This window comes from Cornus florida, unplaced genomic scaffold (genome assembly GCF_030987335.1).
Source record: "Cornus florida cultivar Cherokee Brave unplaced genomic scaffold, ASM3098733v1 CherokeeBrave_3.0.0_Hap2_Chr11, whole genome shotgun sequence".
NCBI lineage: Eukaryota > Viridiplantae > Streptophyta > Magnoliopsida > Cornales > Cornaceae > Cornus > Cornus florida.
The window spans coordinates 90159773-90178686 of NW_026775581.1; the positions used below are offsets into that span (position 1 = coordinate 90159773).

An 18914-nucleotide genomic window follows, 5' to 3' on the forward strand; every position below is an offset into this window, starting at 1 on the left:
TTTATTTTTATATTTATTTTTTTAATATAGGTATATTTAGCCCAATATTTTAAAAAAGAAAAAATGAGTAGTAGTATTAGTTCCTTAATTTTAATCCATTCAAACAAGCCCACTATATAAGTCACAATTTTAAAACAAAGCCCTAACCAAATATGCTCAAGCCAAACAAGCCCTAAACAATCACTAAATCCAAGTACAAAGTATTCCTAAATTTCTAATCTTGCACAAATAAAAGAACTCACTCCTTCTCTCCTTCTAAAATCTAACCCTAATCCCTCTGAAATTTTTCAGAACCTCAATTTTCCTTGTTTAATATTAGCCCCCACTAGATTTGCCCTTAAACACGTTACCACTCTACCCCATCTCTAACCTTTTTCCCACACTCTCTCTTCTCTCGATAACCCCCCTCTCCGAGAAAACACAGAAAGACCTAGAAACTCTTCAATGGCCTTATCTCGCTTCCCTATCAGCAGACCCAGCTCTTCCAGCCTATTCCTTGTCAACCTCCTCCGCCTGAACCGTCCGATCCCGGTGGTTCCTCCGTTCGGCGCCACCGTTCGACTCTTCCATGCCACGCCTCCGACTAGCGACTCCGGCAAACAAATATCCGGAGATCATCTCCGAAGTAAGCAGTACCAAACACTTGAAAATCCGTCTTTGGATTTTACAAATATCGGTGTGATTTTTATTTTTTGCGTTGTTTCAGGTACGATCAAATCATTCAAGTTCTTGCAACATCCGTACCAAAGACAGGGACCAATGGAGCCCTGTGACTTGAAGGAAGATGCAAACGCCTTGTTCGCTCGTCTGGACATGCCCGGAATTTCCAAGGAAGGTCTTAAACTGTGGTACGAGGATGAGTCTGTGTACATCACCGGAAAGGAAGGAGAGAAGGACGAAAAATTCTTGCCGGAAGACCGAAAGGGTGACATGATACTGAATGAGCTCCCAAGGAGGACGATCTCGACCAGCCTGGCCGTCTCGCCGCGAAGGTTCAAAATCGATCAGATCAAGGCTTCTCTGAAAAATGGTGTTCTCAGGGTTGTGATCCCTAAGCACAAGCACAAGCCAATGGAGGGCAACAACGACGTCGCTTGTATCGAGATTGAGTGAGATTGGCACAAGGAGACACATCCATTTTCAGTCTTTAGGTGGTTAGCTTGATTAGGGTTTTGTTAATGTTGTAGTTATTTTAGTAAACTAAAATATATTTGAAATGTTGCTTCTCTGTTTTAATTCAATCCGTAGACGACGATTGAGAGTAATCTTAGTGTTAAATGGGCACTAGTATCTCATATGCACTTAGTTTGGTCAGCCTTTATATGAGACATTATGAGAATTTGAAGTGCTTTTCTTTTCTTTTACTTTTTTTAATTTTTTTTTTTATGAATTGTTTCTTTTAAAAATATGTTAACATCAAATTAAGCAATATTTAACATAGCCATTTTAATAAAAGTTATCAACTCAACTAGGTACAAAGTAATAATAAGAAAAAATTTTGGAAAAAAGAAAATTTTAACTTACATCTCACAAGAATAGAAAAGGAACATTAATGAGAAAGACAGTAGTAGGCTTCAATTATATCCACACGCAAGTTTCACTATGACCCGTTAATTAACGTTTTTATTTTTTTATTTTTTATTTTTTTTAAAAGTAAAATTAATTTTATTTTTTTGAGATAAAATAAAAAGTAAAATGATGTTTAATAAGGGGATTTTGTTTTTAATATTTTAATAGTAGAAAAAATAAGTTTAATAATTTTGATATTAATTTTGCTTTCCTGTTAACTTTCTCTCTCAACACTGGACTAATCTGCTCCGGCGAGCCATTATTCAATTGAGTTTCTCAACCCAGAAGCAAAGTGTAAATTGGGTCTTTCAACTGACCTCAGCTCCTCCAATATTCAATTGGGTCTGGAGACCTCATGAACACAATTAAATCTCTATGAACTCTCTCTTTCTCTCTCTCTAACACCGAATTTCGTAGAGTAAAATTGCAAAAAAATAGTTAGTGAACCACAGATTCCCAAAGATTTACAAACACTTTCTTGAATTCAAAAAAGCCCTAAAAGATCTTGAACACTCTCAAGATTTTGCTGATAAAACCATGTAATGCAGATAAATTTCGAACCAAACAAGCAATTAATCATACAAACACAAAAATCGACCGAGCATTGCAACGATTCTCTATGCTCAAATGAACTCAGAACAGAGAATTTAGAGAGAGATTACTACTACAAAGAATCTTTGGTTTTCATACATTCAAAGAACCTTCAATTTCACAGAACACAAACTCAGAGAGAGAAACCTTCAGGGGGATTTAGAGAGAGAAAGTATGAGTGAGTTTAGAGAGAGAAACTTGTCTCAGAGATCTCATCCTTGTTCACTCTCGCCATGACACCAACGAACAGTAACATAAGCAGAAACGAACACAGAGAAATCCACTTCTTAGAACCACCATTGCCATTACACAGTCGCAGAGAGCCCCATCTCTCTCTCCCTAAACTATCCTCACTTTCTTTCTCTAAAATGGAACCAAATAACACATAGAGAGACAATTAATAATAAAAAAAGCAGTAGAGCAGAAATGGAGTCAAAGGAGTAAAATGAAATCTGTAGAGAGAGAGAGAGAGAGAGAGAAAATCTGAGAGCTACAGTAAAGAAGTAATTCCTTGTGACAGTACAGAAAACAGAGAAAGCAAAATTTTTCACTTTTTCTATTCTTTACAAAATTAGAAAGTAATTCTTTAAAGCAAAAAAGTAAAAATATTTGACTAAATATAATTTTTACTTTTGATTTCAATTTTTTCAAAAGTAAAAATTATACATACTATTTGTTGCCGCATTTGAGTGATCTTCCATTAAAAAAAGCATCAATGATATTCAGTTTACAAAATCCAGTTGAAGGAAGGGACCATTATACATACTATTTATTGTGGCATTGCCACGGTAAAAGTTACACAATTCAGAGTTGGTGTCATTTGTTTGCTTCGCAAATGGCAACCAAGAATGTTACCCGAAACTGAAAGCACGCCGTTAGAGCTACTTCTCCTTTGTCTGCACTTTGTACAAATAATTCAACAGTTTCTAACACCAATTCCAATCAATTAAGTAATGCAAATTTAAAATAAATAATAGAGATGTATAATATGAACTTCATTAAGGTAACTATTCATTAATTTTAATGCGCAAACTAAATTGGTCTTTATTGTTCTTTTGTAATACTATTATTAATTTTTTTCAAGGTAAAACCATTTCAATTAGTCCGTTAAATTTGCATTAGAATTGTAAAGTAGTGACAGTCAACACTTGATTAATCATTAAGCAAAGGTTAATTAAATAACAAATGCACCATTCAATTAATGTATTTCTTATGAGCCACCTTTATTACCCGGGTGATTATTGATTGACTATTCTACATTTAAATTTGAATAGAAAAGAAACATTTTGATTAATTATTGTCAGTTGTACTCCCTTTGCACCTTTCTTCTTTTTCGTGTAAGATTATAATAATTTCCCATCTACTCTGACAAAGGTTAAAAGGAAATTTGTGATTCAAATAAATTAGTTGCCCAAAATTGTGACCAAGTCAAAATGGAATTTCTTTAGCATTTTAATTAGCTTTTGGTGCGAGGGAAAAATTTGAAATTACAATTGAATTTGTATGTTGAAACTTGAAACATTTCAATTAAATTAGTAGAATTTTTCAGCGCAGGTTCAAAAACTTCTATCATACATTTATGATATGCATCACCAATTACGAAATTCACTTGTAGACAAACTCGGGACGACAGTTGTCCTTGGGAAGGCAGAATTACTCCAACTGATGGATGACACGTGTCCTGCATCTGTTCCCTTCCATCTAGTAATACTTCCCATCTCACTGTCACTTTTACAAACCCTCAGAGAGTTCACATCAATGGCCTCCAAATGCGTCACCGTTGCAAAGCTCCTCCTCCGATCAAACCGCTCATTGACGTCGGCCGCCGCCTCTCCGGTCACCGGCCGTTATAAGTCATTCAGCTCCCAGTTCTACCGAGGAAGAGGTAACGACTCCGTCGTACTCATCATATGTCTATAGATCTGTTACTAATTAGCCATTTTCTTGACTCCTTCGTTTACTGTGTGTTGTGTTTGATTCACATGTACATAGAGTTGTTCATAGCACTTTGATAGCAAGGATGAGACATCCGATTATGACTCAAGGTCGGGAAGCGATGTGCAATGCAGAGGAATACCAGTCAGAGGCAATAGTGAGGATTGACATGCCTGGAATCGGGAAAGACGGTCTGGACATTCAGATCAAAGGCGATTCAATCCACATCGTTGGGAAGGCAGAGAAAGAAGCAGAAGATGAAGAGGATATGGCAGTGAGGATATACAAAGGCGCGATTGATCTTCTTCCGAGTCTTTACGACACACACGAAATCAAGGCGTCCATTAAGTTGGGTGTTCTAAGAACGGTGATTCCGAAGATGAAAGGCTCAACTCCCAATAATGCCGCGACGATCAAGTTTCACGGCGCCCCCGACGTCGTGCTACCGTGGGAAAGAGACGTGTGAAGGATAGAATTACAATTGGCTGGATCTTAATTTACTCTCTAGTTAACTTACAACTGACTATTGTTATAAATTTAATGTCTGTTTGCTTTGCTGCTATGTATATATCCATGAACAATCAGTTTGGAATTTTTTTAATTGCAAAGGGATATATATATATATATGTAGGTGCAAAGATTGAGAAGAATAAAACAACTCAGTCAAAAACAATAAAAATAAATAAGAACAGTGTGTAGAGAAGCGTAGAATTTGCTTGATCCTTTATTGGAGGTCTTAGCCTCTATTTATATACAAAAGATTGCAAAATTATGGTAGGATTCGCGTTACTTGCCCTCCAATTCTTTCTATATAACCATTCTTTTCTAATAGAGTTCTTTCCATTGTCGAATCTTCCATATATAGAAATTGCCTTGTACAGAATTTCCTATCTGAATTTTCCTTCTACAATAAATCCTTCAAATGGTAGGATTTGTGCATTCTTGGGCTGAATATATTTTGATCCGGCTGGGCTTGGGTAACAGGCCGGATGTTAAATACTCATACGCTGGGCTGACGACAAGCTGGGCTGATGACTTCTTGATTCGGCCTTGATGGAAGTTGGAGGATAAATAACAATGGTCTTGGGCTGTAAATACCCTCAATTTGGGCTTGAGCATGATGGACCTTATATGTCCTTGGAATGTAGATATGGGTAGTGGTGACGTGTGCGCTTTTTATTGGAGGGAGTTTTTTTCCCTCCACACTTTACCCCAAATTCCATTTTTAATTGAGTGACGGCTCCTATTAAAGAGGGAATTGAAATCGGTTTTTACTTCGCTTCAGAAACGGTTCGTGGTTTTTCGTTATTACTCCGTCACACAAGATTTTGCAAGAGTTACATTTACCCTTGCTGCACTTCTGCGTCCTTCATTCCATCGCTTCCTTCGCTTTGTCAGGTTAGTCTCGCATCTTTCTCTTCAATCTTTCATTATGAGTACTTCATCTACTCCTGAACGTGCAAACCTTGGGGATTCTGAATCCACACCTTCATCTTCCCCCGTTCGCATTAGGGCTCCCCCTCCTAGGGTTTCTACAGATCGCCCTTCGTTGAATCCATTAGGTACTTCCCCTCTCCCAACCGAAACATCCACCTCAGGCTCTGATTATGTTCTTACCCATGAAGAGAAGAAAGCAATCATCTCTATTCGCCGCATCAAGTTCTCTATTGCTTCGGTAATGGAAGAATTTGATATTCCTGAGGGAGTAGAAATTGCAGAATATCCCGAGGGTGCCGATTTCACCTCCGCCGAAGGAATTGAGGAGGATGAGTTGCTTCTTTCGGTAGGGCACCTTAACGCCCTCCGATTCCTTCTTCATCCCTTCTATCATTTAGTTTTCAATAAGCTAGGTCTCGCCCCCCTTCAGGTAAATCATAATTTCTTTCGCATCCCTTCGGCACTGTTGGTGCGCCGGAAATTAGAGGCTCTAGATTTGACCCTTGCCGACCTTCTGCTTACTTACAATATATCTAAGCATGGGACCGAGCCTGGTCGCTTCTTTTTTACTTCTCCCCTTCATCAGAGGATATGCACGAACCTCCCTTCATCCGAAAAGAAATGGAAAGAAAGGATGGTTGTAGTTAAAGGAAAATGGTTCGTGTCCCAATCAATTGCGCTCCCTATCCCGCGCAAATTCGGGAAATTAGGTATAGAATATTTAACCTCCCTTCATACCAAGTGTTCTGGCTGTTTTCCTTGCCAAGTCTTAATATTTCGTCGTATTTATGAGTTTCTTAGTGTTTTTTCAGCTACATTCCCATCCTCCGCAGCAAGGAACAGACTTTCTTTTCTTGAGGAACGAGTCTGGAGTGACCCCTCGCCTATCGAGGACCTGCTAACTTCTTCAAACCTCAAGGACATTGCCTCCAATGCCGTTGCTGCAGACTTTATGGATCTGTCTCTACCATCCTTTGACAGTTTCCCCATGACTGAGGAGGAGATACAGAGGGCTGAGGCTTTAAAAAAGAAAGCAGAAGATGCCCAACCCTTGGTCGTCATTGGATCAACTGAGGATGAGGTGGAGATTGAGGAACCACCATTGAAGAAATCTAGCCTCAACCCCTCATCCTCTGGCAAGGGTAAGGTCCCTTCTAAAAGCAGAGGGAAAAAGGCTGGAGAGGCCGAACCTGAAGATGAAGTCAGGGCCTTTGTCTTGGCTGAGACTGGGGCTCCTTGGACTCCTTCCTTCACCAGGGCTGATAGGTCAGTCCTGCACTCAGGGGATTCTGTGATTACAGACCCTTCAGTTGCACTGGCGGTGGCTCGAGGAATGTGGCTCCCAAAGGACGAGGAAGCCATCAGCCAAATGGGGTTGGAGCAACTACTCCCCTCTGCCCCAGTCCGGGCCATAGAGGTTCACATTGCTCCTTCAGCATTAAGTTACTCTTACTTGCTTATGTTTCTCTTTATGCTTATATTTGCTTCCCTGTTAAACAGAGTCTATACCACACCATGGCCTTCTGCGCCACTGCTGAAGCTCAATCCCTCTCCATCAAGAAGTTGGAAAAGGATCTTGACAATGCAGAGAAGAGAGCCACTACTGCCTCTACCAATCTGAATATAGCTTCTGAAGCCAAGGATGCGTACAAGAGGCAGTTGTCGGCCTCTAAGGCTAAGGTGGATTCTCTTCAGGCCGAGGTTCAACGCCTGACCGAGGCTCTTACTACTTGCTTCAAGGCGGGGAAGCAAATGCAGGGGCGCTACTCTTGTCTGGCGCACCTGGCTAGTGCTAAAGCGTTCCGGTCTGGCTACAATCAGGGCTCAGGCCCTAAGACGATGGATTCGGACGCTTTTGACAAGAAAGTGGGGGTGCACTTCCCATACGATGAAGGGCCAGAGGCTTTGGAAGCTGAAATCCGCTTTGCCGAGATGGTGAAGGCGCACTTGAAGGGTACTCCTAGCTCCCCTGCTCCTGCGACTTCAACTCCTCCTACCTCAAGTCCTAATGTAGTGGATGCTTTTGAATCTACTCCCTTCGATCCGAAGAGGAAGTAGAGCCATGTATTTTGTTTTTATGAACAGCCTGTTTTGGGATAATGAATATAATTTTTCGTTTTAGGCTTTGCCTGACTTGTTTTTGCTGTATGCTCTTAATACTGTTCATATTTCTCTGTCTGGTAATGTGTTTAAACACTAAACATTGTCTTTATGCTTCGGATTTATGCTATCCGTGAAAACGCAAGGATTGTGGGAAGAAGGAGATCCTTTTAATAGTTTAGTTGATATCGCAGGATGATTCATATGGACAATGATTTAACTGTTAAATGAACCCTCCTTGCCTTTTACTTGCCTGTGGTAGATGTATACATACTCTTTCCTTCTCATGTGTTCCTGATGTGAGGTGGAGTATGATGAACTTATGATATATCCGCATCCACAGGGTTTTAAACACTTGGAGTCTGGTGGAAAGAGTTCTGATCCGGGTACCAGAGGTCTAAAGCGAATTACTCCTCGGCACTGAGTGCGGAGGACTAGTACTGAATAGGACACTTAGGGTCCGAAGCTGTCTCGGATACTTAGGATCCGAGGCGAATTATCCATTCCCTGGCGTGGAGCCGGAGGGGGGCTTTCGCCGAGTCGAACACTTAGGGTCCGAGGTGAAATTTCGCCGAGCCGTACACTTAGGGTCTGATGTGAAATTTTCGCCGAGTCGAACACTTCGGGTCCGAGGCGAGATTTTTGCTGAGCCAAATACACAGGGTCTGAAGCGAATGACCTACTCTCCGGCGCTGAGCCTGAGGGGAGGTTTAAATGAATCACTCCCCGGCTCTGAGCCAGAAGGGAGGTTTTGCTGAGCCGGACACTTAGGGTCCGAGGCGAGAGAACTACTCCCCGGCGCTGAGCCTGAGGGGAGGTTTTGCCAAGCCGGACACTTAAGGTCCGAGGCGAATGAATTACTCCCAGGCACTGAGCCTGAGGGGAGGTCGTGCCGAACCGGACACTTAAGGTCCGAGGCGAATGAATTACTCCCCGGCGCTGAGCCTGAGGGGAGGTTGTGCCGAACCGGACACTTAAGGTCCGAGGCGAATGAATTACTCCCCGGCGCTGAGCCTGAGGGGAGGTTTGTTTTATATTTTTCCTCAAACCACTTATCATGAGGCCGAGGACTCAAAAATGATAGGAGGCCAAGAAAGTGAGTAACAGTGGCTGTGAAGTTTTCCAAGTGTTGACTTTAGAGACCTGCCTCCACTGATACTCCCTTCTTGACAACCAAATGTTGTGGACCACGCATATATGAACCGCATTTCTTTTCTATTTCTATTCGATGTGGGACATAGACTAAATTTTGTCAAAAAGGTCGGTGTAAGGAATGCCTCTGGTATTGAGCTTGACAGCCTTAAATACCAGTGGGCCCTCCTTACACCGTGATTAACTATTTGAATATTTTCATATATAACAGAACGTGGCACATACTTTTTTGTCGATGTGGGATAGAAAGGTTTAAGCACAGGCCATAACTCATGTTTTGTTGCTTTGTGCTTTTTTGTTTTTGGTCAAAAAATCAGACGAATTTTTGTTTTGTGTCAAAAAATCAAACGAATGCCATGCATAGTATGGCCCCCCATTTTTATAAAAAGAAACAAAAATAGAGGAAAGTGATACTGAATATAGAAGCAAAATAAAGAAAAGCTTGGCTGACTGTGGATATACACAGCTTTATTTGTGAAGAAGTTGTAGCAAAATGGACAAACTTAACTAATGGAAATACCTTTTTAGGTGTATTGCGTTCCAAGGACGCGCAATGGGACGTCCGCCAGCTTCGGCCAAACGATATGCTCCTTTCCCTACTACTTCGGTAACCCTGTAGGGGCCGGTCCAATTAGGTTCCAGTTTCTTTACATGAGCTGTCTCCTGCTTCAAAACCCAATCGCCTACCACAAAGCTCCTGAATCTGACGCGTTTGTTGTAACTGTTACACACCTGCTGTTGGTATGCCGCGAGACGAATTGCTGCTGCATCTCTCCTTTCGTCCACCAAATCAAGGCTATGTTCAAGTTGTTGCTCATTGTTCCCCTCCAGTACCAAGGATGTCCGAAGGGTTGGGATTATGGACTCGGTAGGAATGACAGCTTCGGATCCATATGCCATAGCAAATGGGCTTTTTCCCGTGGGTCACCTTGGAGTGGTTCGATAGGCCCAAAACACTTGAGGGAGATTCTCGTACCACTTTGTCTTCAACTTCTCTAACTTTTTCTTTAAGCACCCGAATATCGTGCGATTAGTTATTTCAGCTTGCCCATTGCCTTGTGGATGACTAACTGCAGCCAATTTTTGCAGGATTCCATGTTCGCCAAAGAATTTCCTTGTACTTCTGTTATCGAGGTTCTTACCATTGTCCATTACAATGACTTTTGGTACCCCAAACCGGCAAATAATGTTGCTCCAAATGAAATGTTTTACTTCTTCGTGGGTGACGCTAGAGAAGGCTTCAGTTTCCACCCACTTGGTGAAGTAATCCGTAGCCAGAAGCACATGTTCCTTTTTTTCCATGGTTTTGGGTAATGGTCCTACTATATCAATTCCCCATTGGGCGAACGACCATGGATTAGCCATGGCGTGCAAACCTTCAGCAGGTTGGTGCTTTATTGGACCATGGCGCTGACACTTATCACATCGTCTTGTGTATTCCTCGGCATTCCGAGCCAAGTATGGCCAGAAATAACCTTGGGTTAGAATTTTGTGTGCAAGGGATCTTCCTCTGGAGTGGTTTCCACAATCTCCTTCATGAACTTGTTTTAGAATTGTGAGAGCCTCAGTAGGAGTTAAACACTTGAGATAGGGACAGGAGAATGACCTTCGGCACAACTGGTTATTAATGATTGCGTACTTAGCTGCAGTAAGCCTAAGCTTCCTTGCCTCAGCTTTCTGATTCGGGAGAACCCCTTCCTTAAGGTAGGCCTCGATTAGATCAATCCAGCAGGGCTCGCGTGGTACTTCCGGGATCACCATCACCTCTTGCCGGGGATTAATGCTGGGTTCTTCGAGAACATCGATTGGAACAAGCCGAATCAACTCTTCATTTGAAGATGATGCGGCTGCGGCCAATCGATCCGCTTCGGCATTTTCATCTCGTGGTACCTGATGGAACTCGATTTGATCGAACTCCTGGATATCACTCTCTACAGCATTTTTGTACGACTTCATACGTTCCTCCTTGGGAGAATATTGCCCTGTCACTTGATTGATCACAAGCTGTGAGTCACTAAAAACTTTTAAACATCGTACCTGCAGCTGTTTAGCTAGCCGAAGTCCGGCAAGCATCGCCTCGTACTCGGCCTCGTTATTGGTAGATGGGAAATCTAGCAAAATTGACTGCTGCAGCTTGGTACCCTCGGGTGTTGTGATTTCAATACCGGCCCCTGCTCGTTTCCGGTTGGAAGAGCCATCAACCCGTAACTCCCAGTATGGCTCTTGAAGTGTCGGTTCCTCAAGTTGATCTTCGTACTCTAGTAGGAAATCCGCTACTGACTGCCCCTTGTGAGATACCTTCGGTGCATAGGTGATGTCAAAAGAGCTAAGTTCAATAGCCCATTTTGTAATTCAACCAGACAGGTCTGGTTTAGCTAGGATAGCCCATATAGGGTGATTTGTAAGTACCACTATGCTGTGAGACTCGAAGTAATGTCGAAGTTTCCTCTTGGCATAAATTAACGCCAGGATTACCTTTTCTGTCTTGTTGTACCGTGTCTCGGCATCCGTCATCGTTTTGCTTGTGTAAAAGATTGGGTGTTGAACCTTGCCTCCTTCTTTGATCAACACTGCGCTTGTTGCTACAGCTGATACTGCCAGGTACAGGATGAGAGTGTCCCCGGGCATTGGAGCAAAAAGGATTGGGGGTTTTGTCATGTAGCTTTTCAATTGATTGAGAGCTTCCTGCTGCTGGGGTCCCCACATATCTTTGTTTTTGGATCGAATAGCATCGAAGAAAGGTTTATACTTATCAGATAATCGGGATATGAACCGGCTGAGAGCCGCAATTCGGCCGATTAGAACTTGCACTTCCCTGCGGGTTTTCGGCTCCTGGTTCTGTATTAATGCCTTTGCCTGAGCTGGGCTTACTTCTATTCCTCTTTTATTCACGACGTGCCCAAGGAACTGTCCTGACGAGACGGCGAAGGAGCACTTGGTGGGGTTCAGCTTCATATTGTATCTCTTGAGAGTATCAAAGACCTCCTGGAGGTGCTTTGGGTGGTCCTCTTTCCGTATACTTTTGACCACCATATCATCGATATAGGCTTCGACCGTATTTCCCAGCAGATTATTGAAAATTTTATTGACAAGTCGTTGGTAGGTGGCTCCGGCATTCTTTAGACCAAAGGGTATCACTCTGTAGCAGTAAGTGCCTGTTTCTGTAATGAAAGCGGTTTTCTCCTCATCTTCAGGATTCATGGGAATCTGATTATAGCCGGAGTATGCATCGAGGAATGTGAGCCTTTCATAACCCGTCGTAGCATCCACCATTTGATCAATCTTGGACAGAGGAAAGCTATCTTTTGGGCAAGCTTTGTTAAGGTTGGTATAATCTACGCATACCCTCCATTTCCCATTCTTCTTTTGAACGACTACTACATTTGAGAGCCATTGCGGGTATTGCACTTCTCGAATGAATCCTGCTTGTAATAGTTTATTTACTTCCTCGGCTATTATGCGATTCCGTTCAGGTGCGAACCGTCGGTGCCTCTGCTTGACTGGTTTGAACTCTGGGTTAACCCTCAGACTATGGCATGAGACTGCAGGATCGATCCCCACCATGTCCGAGTGATCCCAGGCAAAGACATCCGAATTGCACCGAATGACCCTGATCAATGCTTCTTTCTCTTCGGCTGTGCAAGATGAGCCAATGTAGGTGATCTTCTGGGGGTCTCCGAGGACTACCTCTACAGCTTCGAGGGACTCCTCGGTAGGTGCTTCAACTTCGGCTTCCTCCTCTGCCTTGAGATACTTGGGCAGAGGATACTGTAACTGCTATTTGATCGTGTCTTTGGGATTCGCCTCTGACTGAGGTGACTTTGACGCTTTCTTTGCTTCATGTAGCGTTAGCATGTAACATTCTTTTGCAGCAACCTGGTCTCCCAAGAGGTCGATGACCTCTCTGCCATCCGGGGATAAACACCTCATTACTTGGTGAAGTGTAGAGGGGACTCCGTTCATACGATGGATCCAACCTCTCCCCATAATGAGGTTATAAGATGGATGAATTTCTGTTACGACGAAGTTTTCCTTCAGAGTCCTCTTTGCTGCAGTAACGGATAGATCAATCACCCCGAGCGGATTCACCTTAGTACCATCAAATCCCATTAGGGGGCTGGAAGTTGGCCTGATGGACGATGGTGAAACCCCCAACTGATCAAAAGCTATTTTTGTAATGATGTTGGCGCTACTTCCCGGATCTATCAGCACTCTCCTGATCATGTAATTCGCTACCAGGAGGCTGATGACCAAGGGGTCCTCATGCGGGCGCTGGACTCTAGAAAGATCATTGTTACCGAATCCAATGTTGATGCTACCTGGCGCAACCGTGTTGACCGAAGACACTCTTCGTAACTTATGAGCCTCTCTCAGCCTGGATCTGTACAACTCTTCAGACTCTTCATCATCCTCTGACCTTCCGTGTATAGCATGGATAACCTTTACCTGACCGCCCTCTACCCGTCGAGGGTTAACCTCCCGAGGTTTTACGTACTCCTTCGTGGCGAGATACTCCACCAATTCTCCTCTCGCTATCATGCTTTCTACTTGTCGCTGTAGGGACCTGCAGTCATTGGTGGTATGCCCATAATCTCTATGGTAGGCACAATGTTTGCTTTTGTCCCTCTGCTCCAAGGGTTGCTTCATGGGCTGAGGAGTCGCGAACCTCGTCTTATTCTCTTGGAATAGGCGCGCCAAGGTAGTACGGAGAGGGGTAAGCCTGTCCTCTGTCCTTCGCCTTTTCTCAGACGCTTGGGTGACTTGTGTGGCGGTATGAGGAACCTTCTGCATCCTTGTACTCGCAGCTTTCTCTCGAGACTTGTTTTCCACCGTGACGAGGGTAGCGTGCTGTGCACGGTGGGCTACGTTTTCCTCCAACCGGATGTAGATTTGTGCCCTAGCGTTCAAAGTCTGCATATCCGGGGGGGAATATTTAACCAAGGATGTGTGAAACTTGGTTCCCTGGATCATTGCCAACTTAAACGTTTCGATTGCCGTGGCAGGATGGCAATCTGCTATCTCCGAGGCCTCCATGTTAAACCTGGATAAAAAATCTTGCAAAGTTTCTCCCTTCCTTTGCCTTATGGTGAAAAGGCTGGCGATACTTTTCTTCTGCTTCTTATTTCCGCAATACTGGGCTAAAAACATAGTGCACAAGGTCTCATAGTCAAGGATAGACTTGTGTGGCCTATTCCTGAACCATTCTAACGCTGCTCCGGTTAAACTGGTAGGAAAAACCTTACACATTCACGGATCGTTATGATCGTCCAGTGCCATCTTTTGCGCATAATGATCGAGATGCCGAGAGGGGTCTCCTGCCCCATCGAACTGGGTGAAGGATGGCATAGTGAACTTCTTCGGCCTCTCCACAAGGTACACCTCGTCAGTAAAGGGGGTCTTGACCAAGGAGTTCTTGTGCTCTCTAGCCATCTCGGCTGGTGTCTGGACTCTCAAGAGCTTCTTTTCGTCGAAGGCATCTTGTACACGTGCGCCATCTGGAACGCCATTGGACCATACCGTAAGCCTATGGCTGGACTCGGCCTGTTCGTCCTGTATGCGATGCGGGAGATTATTCGAAGCAACCGCTTCGGACCTCGTCCCTTGCTTTTGCTGAACCTCACTAGGTCGAGCCCCGTTGGGTGGTGTCTCGTTGGCTAGAGGCTCGTGAACTGGAGGTAAATTCCGGGTGGGGGGTGGTGCCGTAGCATCGCCTGGTGGTGGTTGTGGCGTTAGCCTGGCCATGGCCGTGTGCAGCGTATGAGTCTGCTGCTGAAGCGCAGCTATCTGGGCGACACTCGTATCGTTTACTTGCCGGAGTGTCTCAAATTGGTGCAAGAACTCTTCTCGCATCTTTTGCATCAATTCTATCTGTTGATTCATTGCTGACTCTCCGTTTGACATTCCAGACATGATTAAAGGATTTAATTTGAAGAACAAGTGGGAGTATATTTCTATATGATTCCCACAGACGGCGCCAAAGTGTAGGTGCAAAATTTCGCCCAACCAATAATGATTGAGAAAAATAAAACAACTCACTCAAAAACAATAAAAATAAATAAGAACAGTGTGTAGAGAAGCGTAGAATTGCTTGATCCTTTATTGGAGGTCTTAGCCTCTATTTATATACAAAAGATTGCAAAATTATGGTAGGACTCGCGTTGCTTGCCCTCCAATTCTTTCTATATAACCATTCTTTTCTAATAGAGTTCTTTCCATTGTCGAATCTTCCATACATAGAAATTGCCTTGTACAGAACTTCCTATCCGAATTTTCCTTCTACCGTAAATCCTTCAAATGGTACGATTTGTGCATTCTTGGGCTGAATATATTTTGATCCGGCTGGGCTTGGGTAACAGGCCGGATGTTAAATACTCATACGCTGGGCTGACGACAAGCTGGGCTGATGACTTCTTGATTCGGCCTTGATGGAAGTTGGAGGATAAATAACAATGGTCTTGGGCTGTAAATACCCTCAATTTGGGCTTGAGCATGATGGGCCTTATATGTCCTTGGAATGTAGATATGGGTAGTGGTGACGTGTGCGCTTTTTATTGGAGGGAGTTTTTTTCCCTCCACAATATATATTCGCAGTGACCTAGAAAATCAAACCCCCAAATTAAACAACTCCTCTGAGTTCATCCCATCCAAATGCATAACCACGGGCTCAGGCTATATATGTTGGAGGTTGGGTTGGGTCGAGCCTGTCCGAATTGTTTCCCAAAGTAAGAAATCTTAAAAAATAGAAAAGAAAAAAGAACTACTCAATTTCACACTGCAAGATTGAAGTAAATCAAACTCAAGATTATTTTAAATCTGCTTGGGATAATTAATTATAAGAAAACTAATATTGAGCCTTTTTTTTTTTTTTTTGGGAATTTTAAGCAAATTTGTTAAATAAAAGGAAATAATTACACGAGTGGGCCTATTGGGCAAAAACCAAATGAAGGAAAACAAAAGCCCAAAAATTAGCCCAACAAGGAAAAGGCCCAGGACCAGTTTCAACCTAATAACTGCAATTAACGGCTTGTTTGGCCGTTAATTGAGGGTATTAGTGAGCAATCCGGTAAGAAGCCCTAGGGAAGATGATGATCGGTGAAAATTGAGCTTGCTGGACTATGATTGCGAGTAACTAATGAAATAGAATGAGTCTAGTCTACCCTCACTCAAACTGATTAGGTCATTTAATAACATGGAGGGCAACAGCACCGGAAAGAGTGGCCTTTTAGAAGGTTATGGTGTTGAACAGTATTAGGTGGATTAGGGTTTGAATTTGAAGGGAACTTTGTCGGCTCTACTCCCTTCACACCCTCCTTCTATTCCTTATAAGTTTATAATAATATTCTAATTACTTTGACAAGTTATTAGAACATCGTGATCTAATTAAATTGGTTTGTCCAAAATTGTGACCTAGTCAAAGTGAATTAAGCATTTTAATTAACCTACTTTTGACATTAAGGAAAAATTCTGAATTTACATTTGAATTTTTAGTTGAATTGTACTTACCAATGCAATAAAGTTCAAAAACTTGTTCAATGCTTGGATAAATAGATAGCATTAAGCATGCTGTCCAAAATAAGTGGACATATCAATTTGTCGAACATGAATTTTGAAGTGATCCTCTTAAGAATATCAAATCATATTTAAAAATGTTGTATTGATTTTAATATTTATTAAATATTTTATTTCTCCAAAAAATTGCATTCGCTGTATTTGCTCTGCAGGAAAGGTGGTGGTGTTGTTACTTGCAGTAAGAAAGGGTGGTGAGGATTGGAAGGACATATATCAGATTTGTCTGGTGTAATATATATATATATATATTTAGGGTCATATCAATTTTAAAATAAAAAATAATATTTTTTATATTTAATAGTTGTAGTAAATTATTAGACTTAATTTTTAAAAAAAAAATTATTAAATCAAGTAATTTATTACAACAATTCGAGGTAAATATTACTACTTTAAAATAAATAATAGAGATCTATTAATCTTTTAACTTGAGTTTTCTATGGCACTGTTCTTTTAATTTTGATGCAGAGGAGTTTAGATGACTAGATATGCTTTATCTAATTAAATTATTTTATTTTATTTTATTTTTTTGATAATTAGGAGGACCCGAATACAGATGAATCATGTACCATACAATATGATATGCTTCACGAATCCCAAAATTAATCATCGTAGGGGTGTAATTTGTAAACAAACTCGTGTGGACTTACTCCTGCAAAGTACCTTAGCCTACCCTTTGTACAGTTGTGGAGACAGAATTATACCAACGGTTGGCTGACACGTGTCCCGACTCTGCGCCTTTTTCATACCCACAGAAAAACCCTAGAGTATCTAGAATTTACCCTTGAATCAGTGATTGATTCCAATAGAGGTGGTAGGTGCAGCTTTCATTGCTATTCCTTTGTTTTGATCGATATTTACCTTCACCCATCACACATCGTATCAATGGCCTCCAAAATCCTCACCGTTGCACAGATCCTCCTCCGATCAAGCCGTTCATGGACGGCGTCCGCCTCTCCTGTCGCCGGCCGTTATAACTCATTCTGTTCATCCGCCGCTCCCAGCGACCACACTCAGTCCCAGTGCTCCAGAGGAAGAGGTAATGAGTCGTACTCATCAGCTCCATCTCTCAGAAACTCTTTCTATTTAGTGATTTTATTGACTCCTTTCTTCACTGTGTTGTGATTCATTTCCATTCATGTGTGTGTGTATATATATATATAGCTCTTCAGTCCTCTTTGATGGGGCGCATGACACACCCGTTCCTGATTCAAGGTCTGAGAGCAATGGGTAATGTGGAGGAATATGAAGCAGAGGCTATTGTGAAAGTTGACATGCCTGGGATTGGGAAAGACGGTCTGGATGTAAAGGTCAAAAACAACGAAATCCATATCAAAGGAAAATCAGAGATTGATCCTGAAGAGGACGAGCGTATCGCAGAGAGGATTTACACCGGCGTAGTTGATCTTCCTCCGGGCTTTTACAACACGGACGACATCAAGGCCACCTTGAAGCTCGGTATTCTGAAGATGGTGATTCCTAAACTCCGACCTGAGGAGATGGAGGACCCAACTCTCATTCCGCCGCCGATCGGATTTCGTGCCCGGTCACCACAGAAATGAAACGTGTAAAGGATTGAATTAGGTAGTTCTTAATTATATGAACAAAGAATTTGGTTTATTTTTTTTGTATTTGCTGCTATATATATATGTTAATTTTGTGTTGATGCTGTTTTTGGCTTCTTTAATTTAAAATCTCTTAAATCATTTTACTTCTCTATATTTTATTTTTATTACTCGTGTGTGTGTATGTATAGTATAATTGCATTTTTAATGAAGGTCTGCTGTGTTTTGATGCATTTTATGTGGTTCCAATTAGTGTTACTTTTCTTGGGTGCAGAATGGATGAAATGAAGAGGTTGGAGGGAGCTACTAGCTGTTTTGGGAGATAAGATACCCAAGTTTACTGGTTTTGGTATGATAGAGGGTGGTTCAAAAACTGAGAAAGGTGAGCATTTTGTGTTGTTTCTGTTTAGTCTTCACATTAAAAATAAGTATGTACACAGCTTTTTGTTTGTAGTTTTCTGTTTTAATCAACACTTTTGTTATATGGCTGGGTGTGCCATTCACCATTGTAAATCGAATCTCTTTGGTGTCTGATCAGTTACCTTTATTAATTTAGTATCTCTAATCTGATTCTAAGCAATATGGCCATAGTATAGTCTATAGAGGAGAGGGCACTCCTGAGCTTTACTGGTCATGTTTAGTGTCCTAACACTGATTATCTATGGTATGATCAACTATTCCAATACTGGGACTTGTTAACAAATAGCTCAAAAGCCTTGATCCAATATGCAGGAAATACGAAAATCGGAGGAGTGAAAGGAATGAGTAGAGTTAATTGCACCTTTAGATCTTTCCATGGAGAAAGAAGCTTTGGATTATGAATATAGCAATAATGAACAGGGGTGGCATGTCTCTTGTCATATTCTACCTACCTATTTTCAGTCTTAATAAGTGACTTAGATTCAACTAATTTATTAATTTCTTTCTACCCTCTTTATTGGATTGAGATGGAAGGGTTAATTGTTTGAAGCTCCTGAAATATAAAATATTTACACAACA

At 41.9% G+C, this 18914-nt stretch overlaps 3 protein-coding genes across 3 annotated transcripts; all 3 read left to right on the forward strand.

Moving 5' to 3' along the window:
• The first annotated feature begins 220 nt into the window (after positions 1-220).
• Positions 221-1479, forward strand: LOC132283542 (23.6 kDa heat shock protein, mitochondrial-like). Its single transcript, XM_059785506.1, has 2 exons — positions 221-625; positions 707-1479. The coding sequence occupies exons 1-2, from the start codon at positions 445-447 to the stop codon at positions 1111-1113; spliced, it is 588 nt and encodes a 195-aa protein (XP_059641489.1). The 5' UTR covers positions 221-444; the 3' UTR covers positions 1114-1479.
• A 2431-nt stretch (positions 1480-3910) lies between these two features.
• On the forward strand, positions 3911-4711 carry LOC132285690 (small heat shock protein, chloroplastic-like). Its single transcript, XM_059787881.1, has 2 exons — positions 3911-4045; positions 4153-4711. The coding sequence occupies exon 2, from the start codon at positions 4181-4183 to the stop codon at positions 4559-4561; it is 381 nt and encodes a 126-aa protein (XP_059643864.1). The 5' UTR covers positions 3911-4045; positions 4153-4180; the 3' UTR covers positions 4562-4711.
• Positions 4712-17110: 12399 nt separating this feature from the next.
• Positions 17111-18495, forward strand: LOC132286296 (23.5 kDa heat shock protein, mitochondrial-like). Its single transcript, XM_059788611.1, has 3 exons — positions 17111-17389; positions 17515-17934; positions 18190-18495. The coding sequence occupies exons 1-2, from the start codon at positions 17236-17238 to the stop codon at positions 17910-17912; spliced, it is 552 nt and encodes a 183-aa protein (XP_059644594.1). The 5' UTR covers positions 17111-17235; the 3' UTR covers positions 17913-17934; positions 18190-18495.
• The last annotated feature ends 419 nt before the right edge of the window (positions 18496-18914 follow it).

Bases quoted from the DNA above. Each gene is read 5' to 3' on its own strand.
- LOC132283542 (XM_059785506.1), top strand. From the start codon at position 445: ATGGCCTTATCTCGCTTCCCTATCAGCAGACCCAGCTCTTCCAGCCTA. The intron at 626-706 runs GTAAGCAGTACC...GCGTTGTTTCAG, and splicing joins ATCCGGAGATCATCTCCGAA to GTACGATCAAATCATTCAAG.
- LOC132285690 (XM_059787881.1), top strand. From the start codon at position 4,181: ATGAGACATCCGATTATGACTCAAGGTCGGGAAGCGATGTGCAATGCA.
- LOC132286296 (XM_059788611.1), top strand. From the start codon at position 17,236: ATGGCCTCCAAAATCCTCACCGTTGCACAGATCCTCCTCCGATCAAGC. The intron at 17,390-17,514 runs GTAATGAGTCGT...ATATATATATAG, and splicing joins CCAGTGCTCCAGAGGAAGAG to CTCTTCAGTCCTCTTTGATG.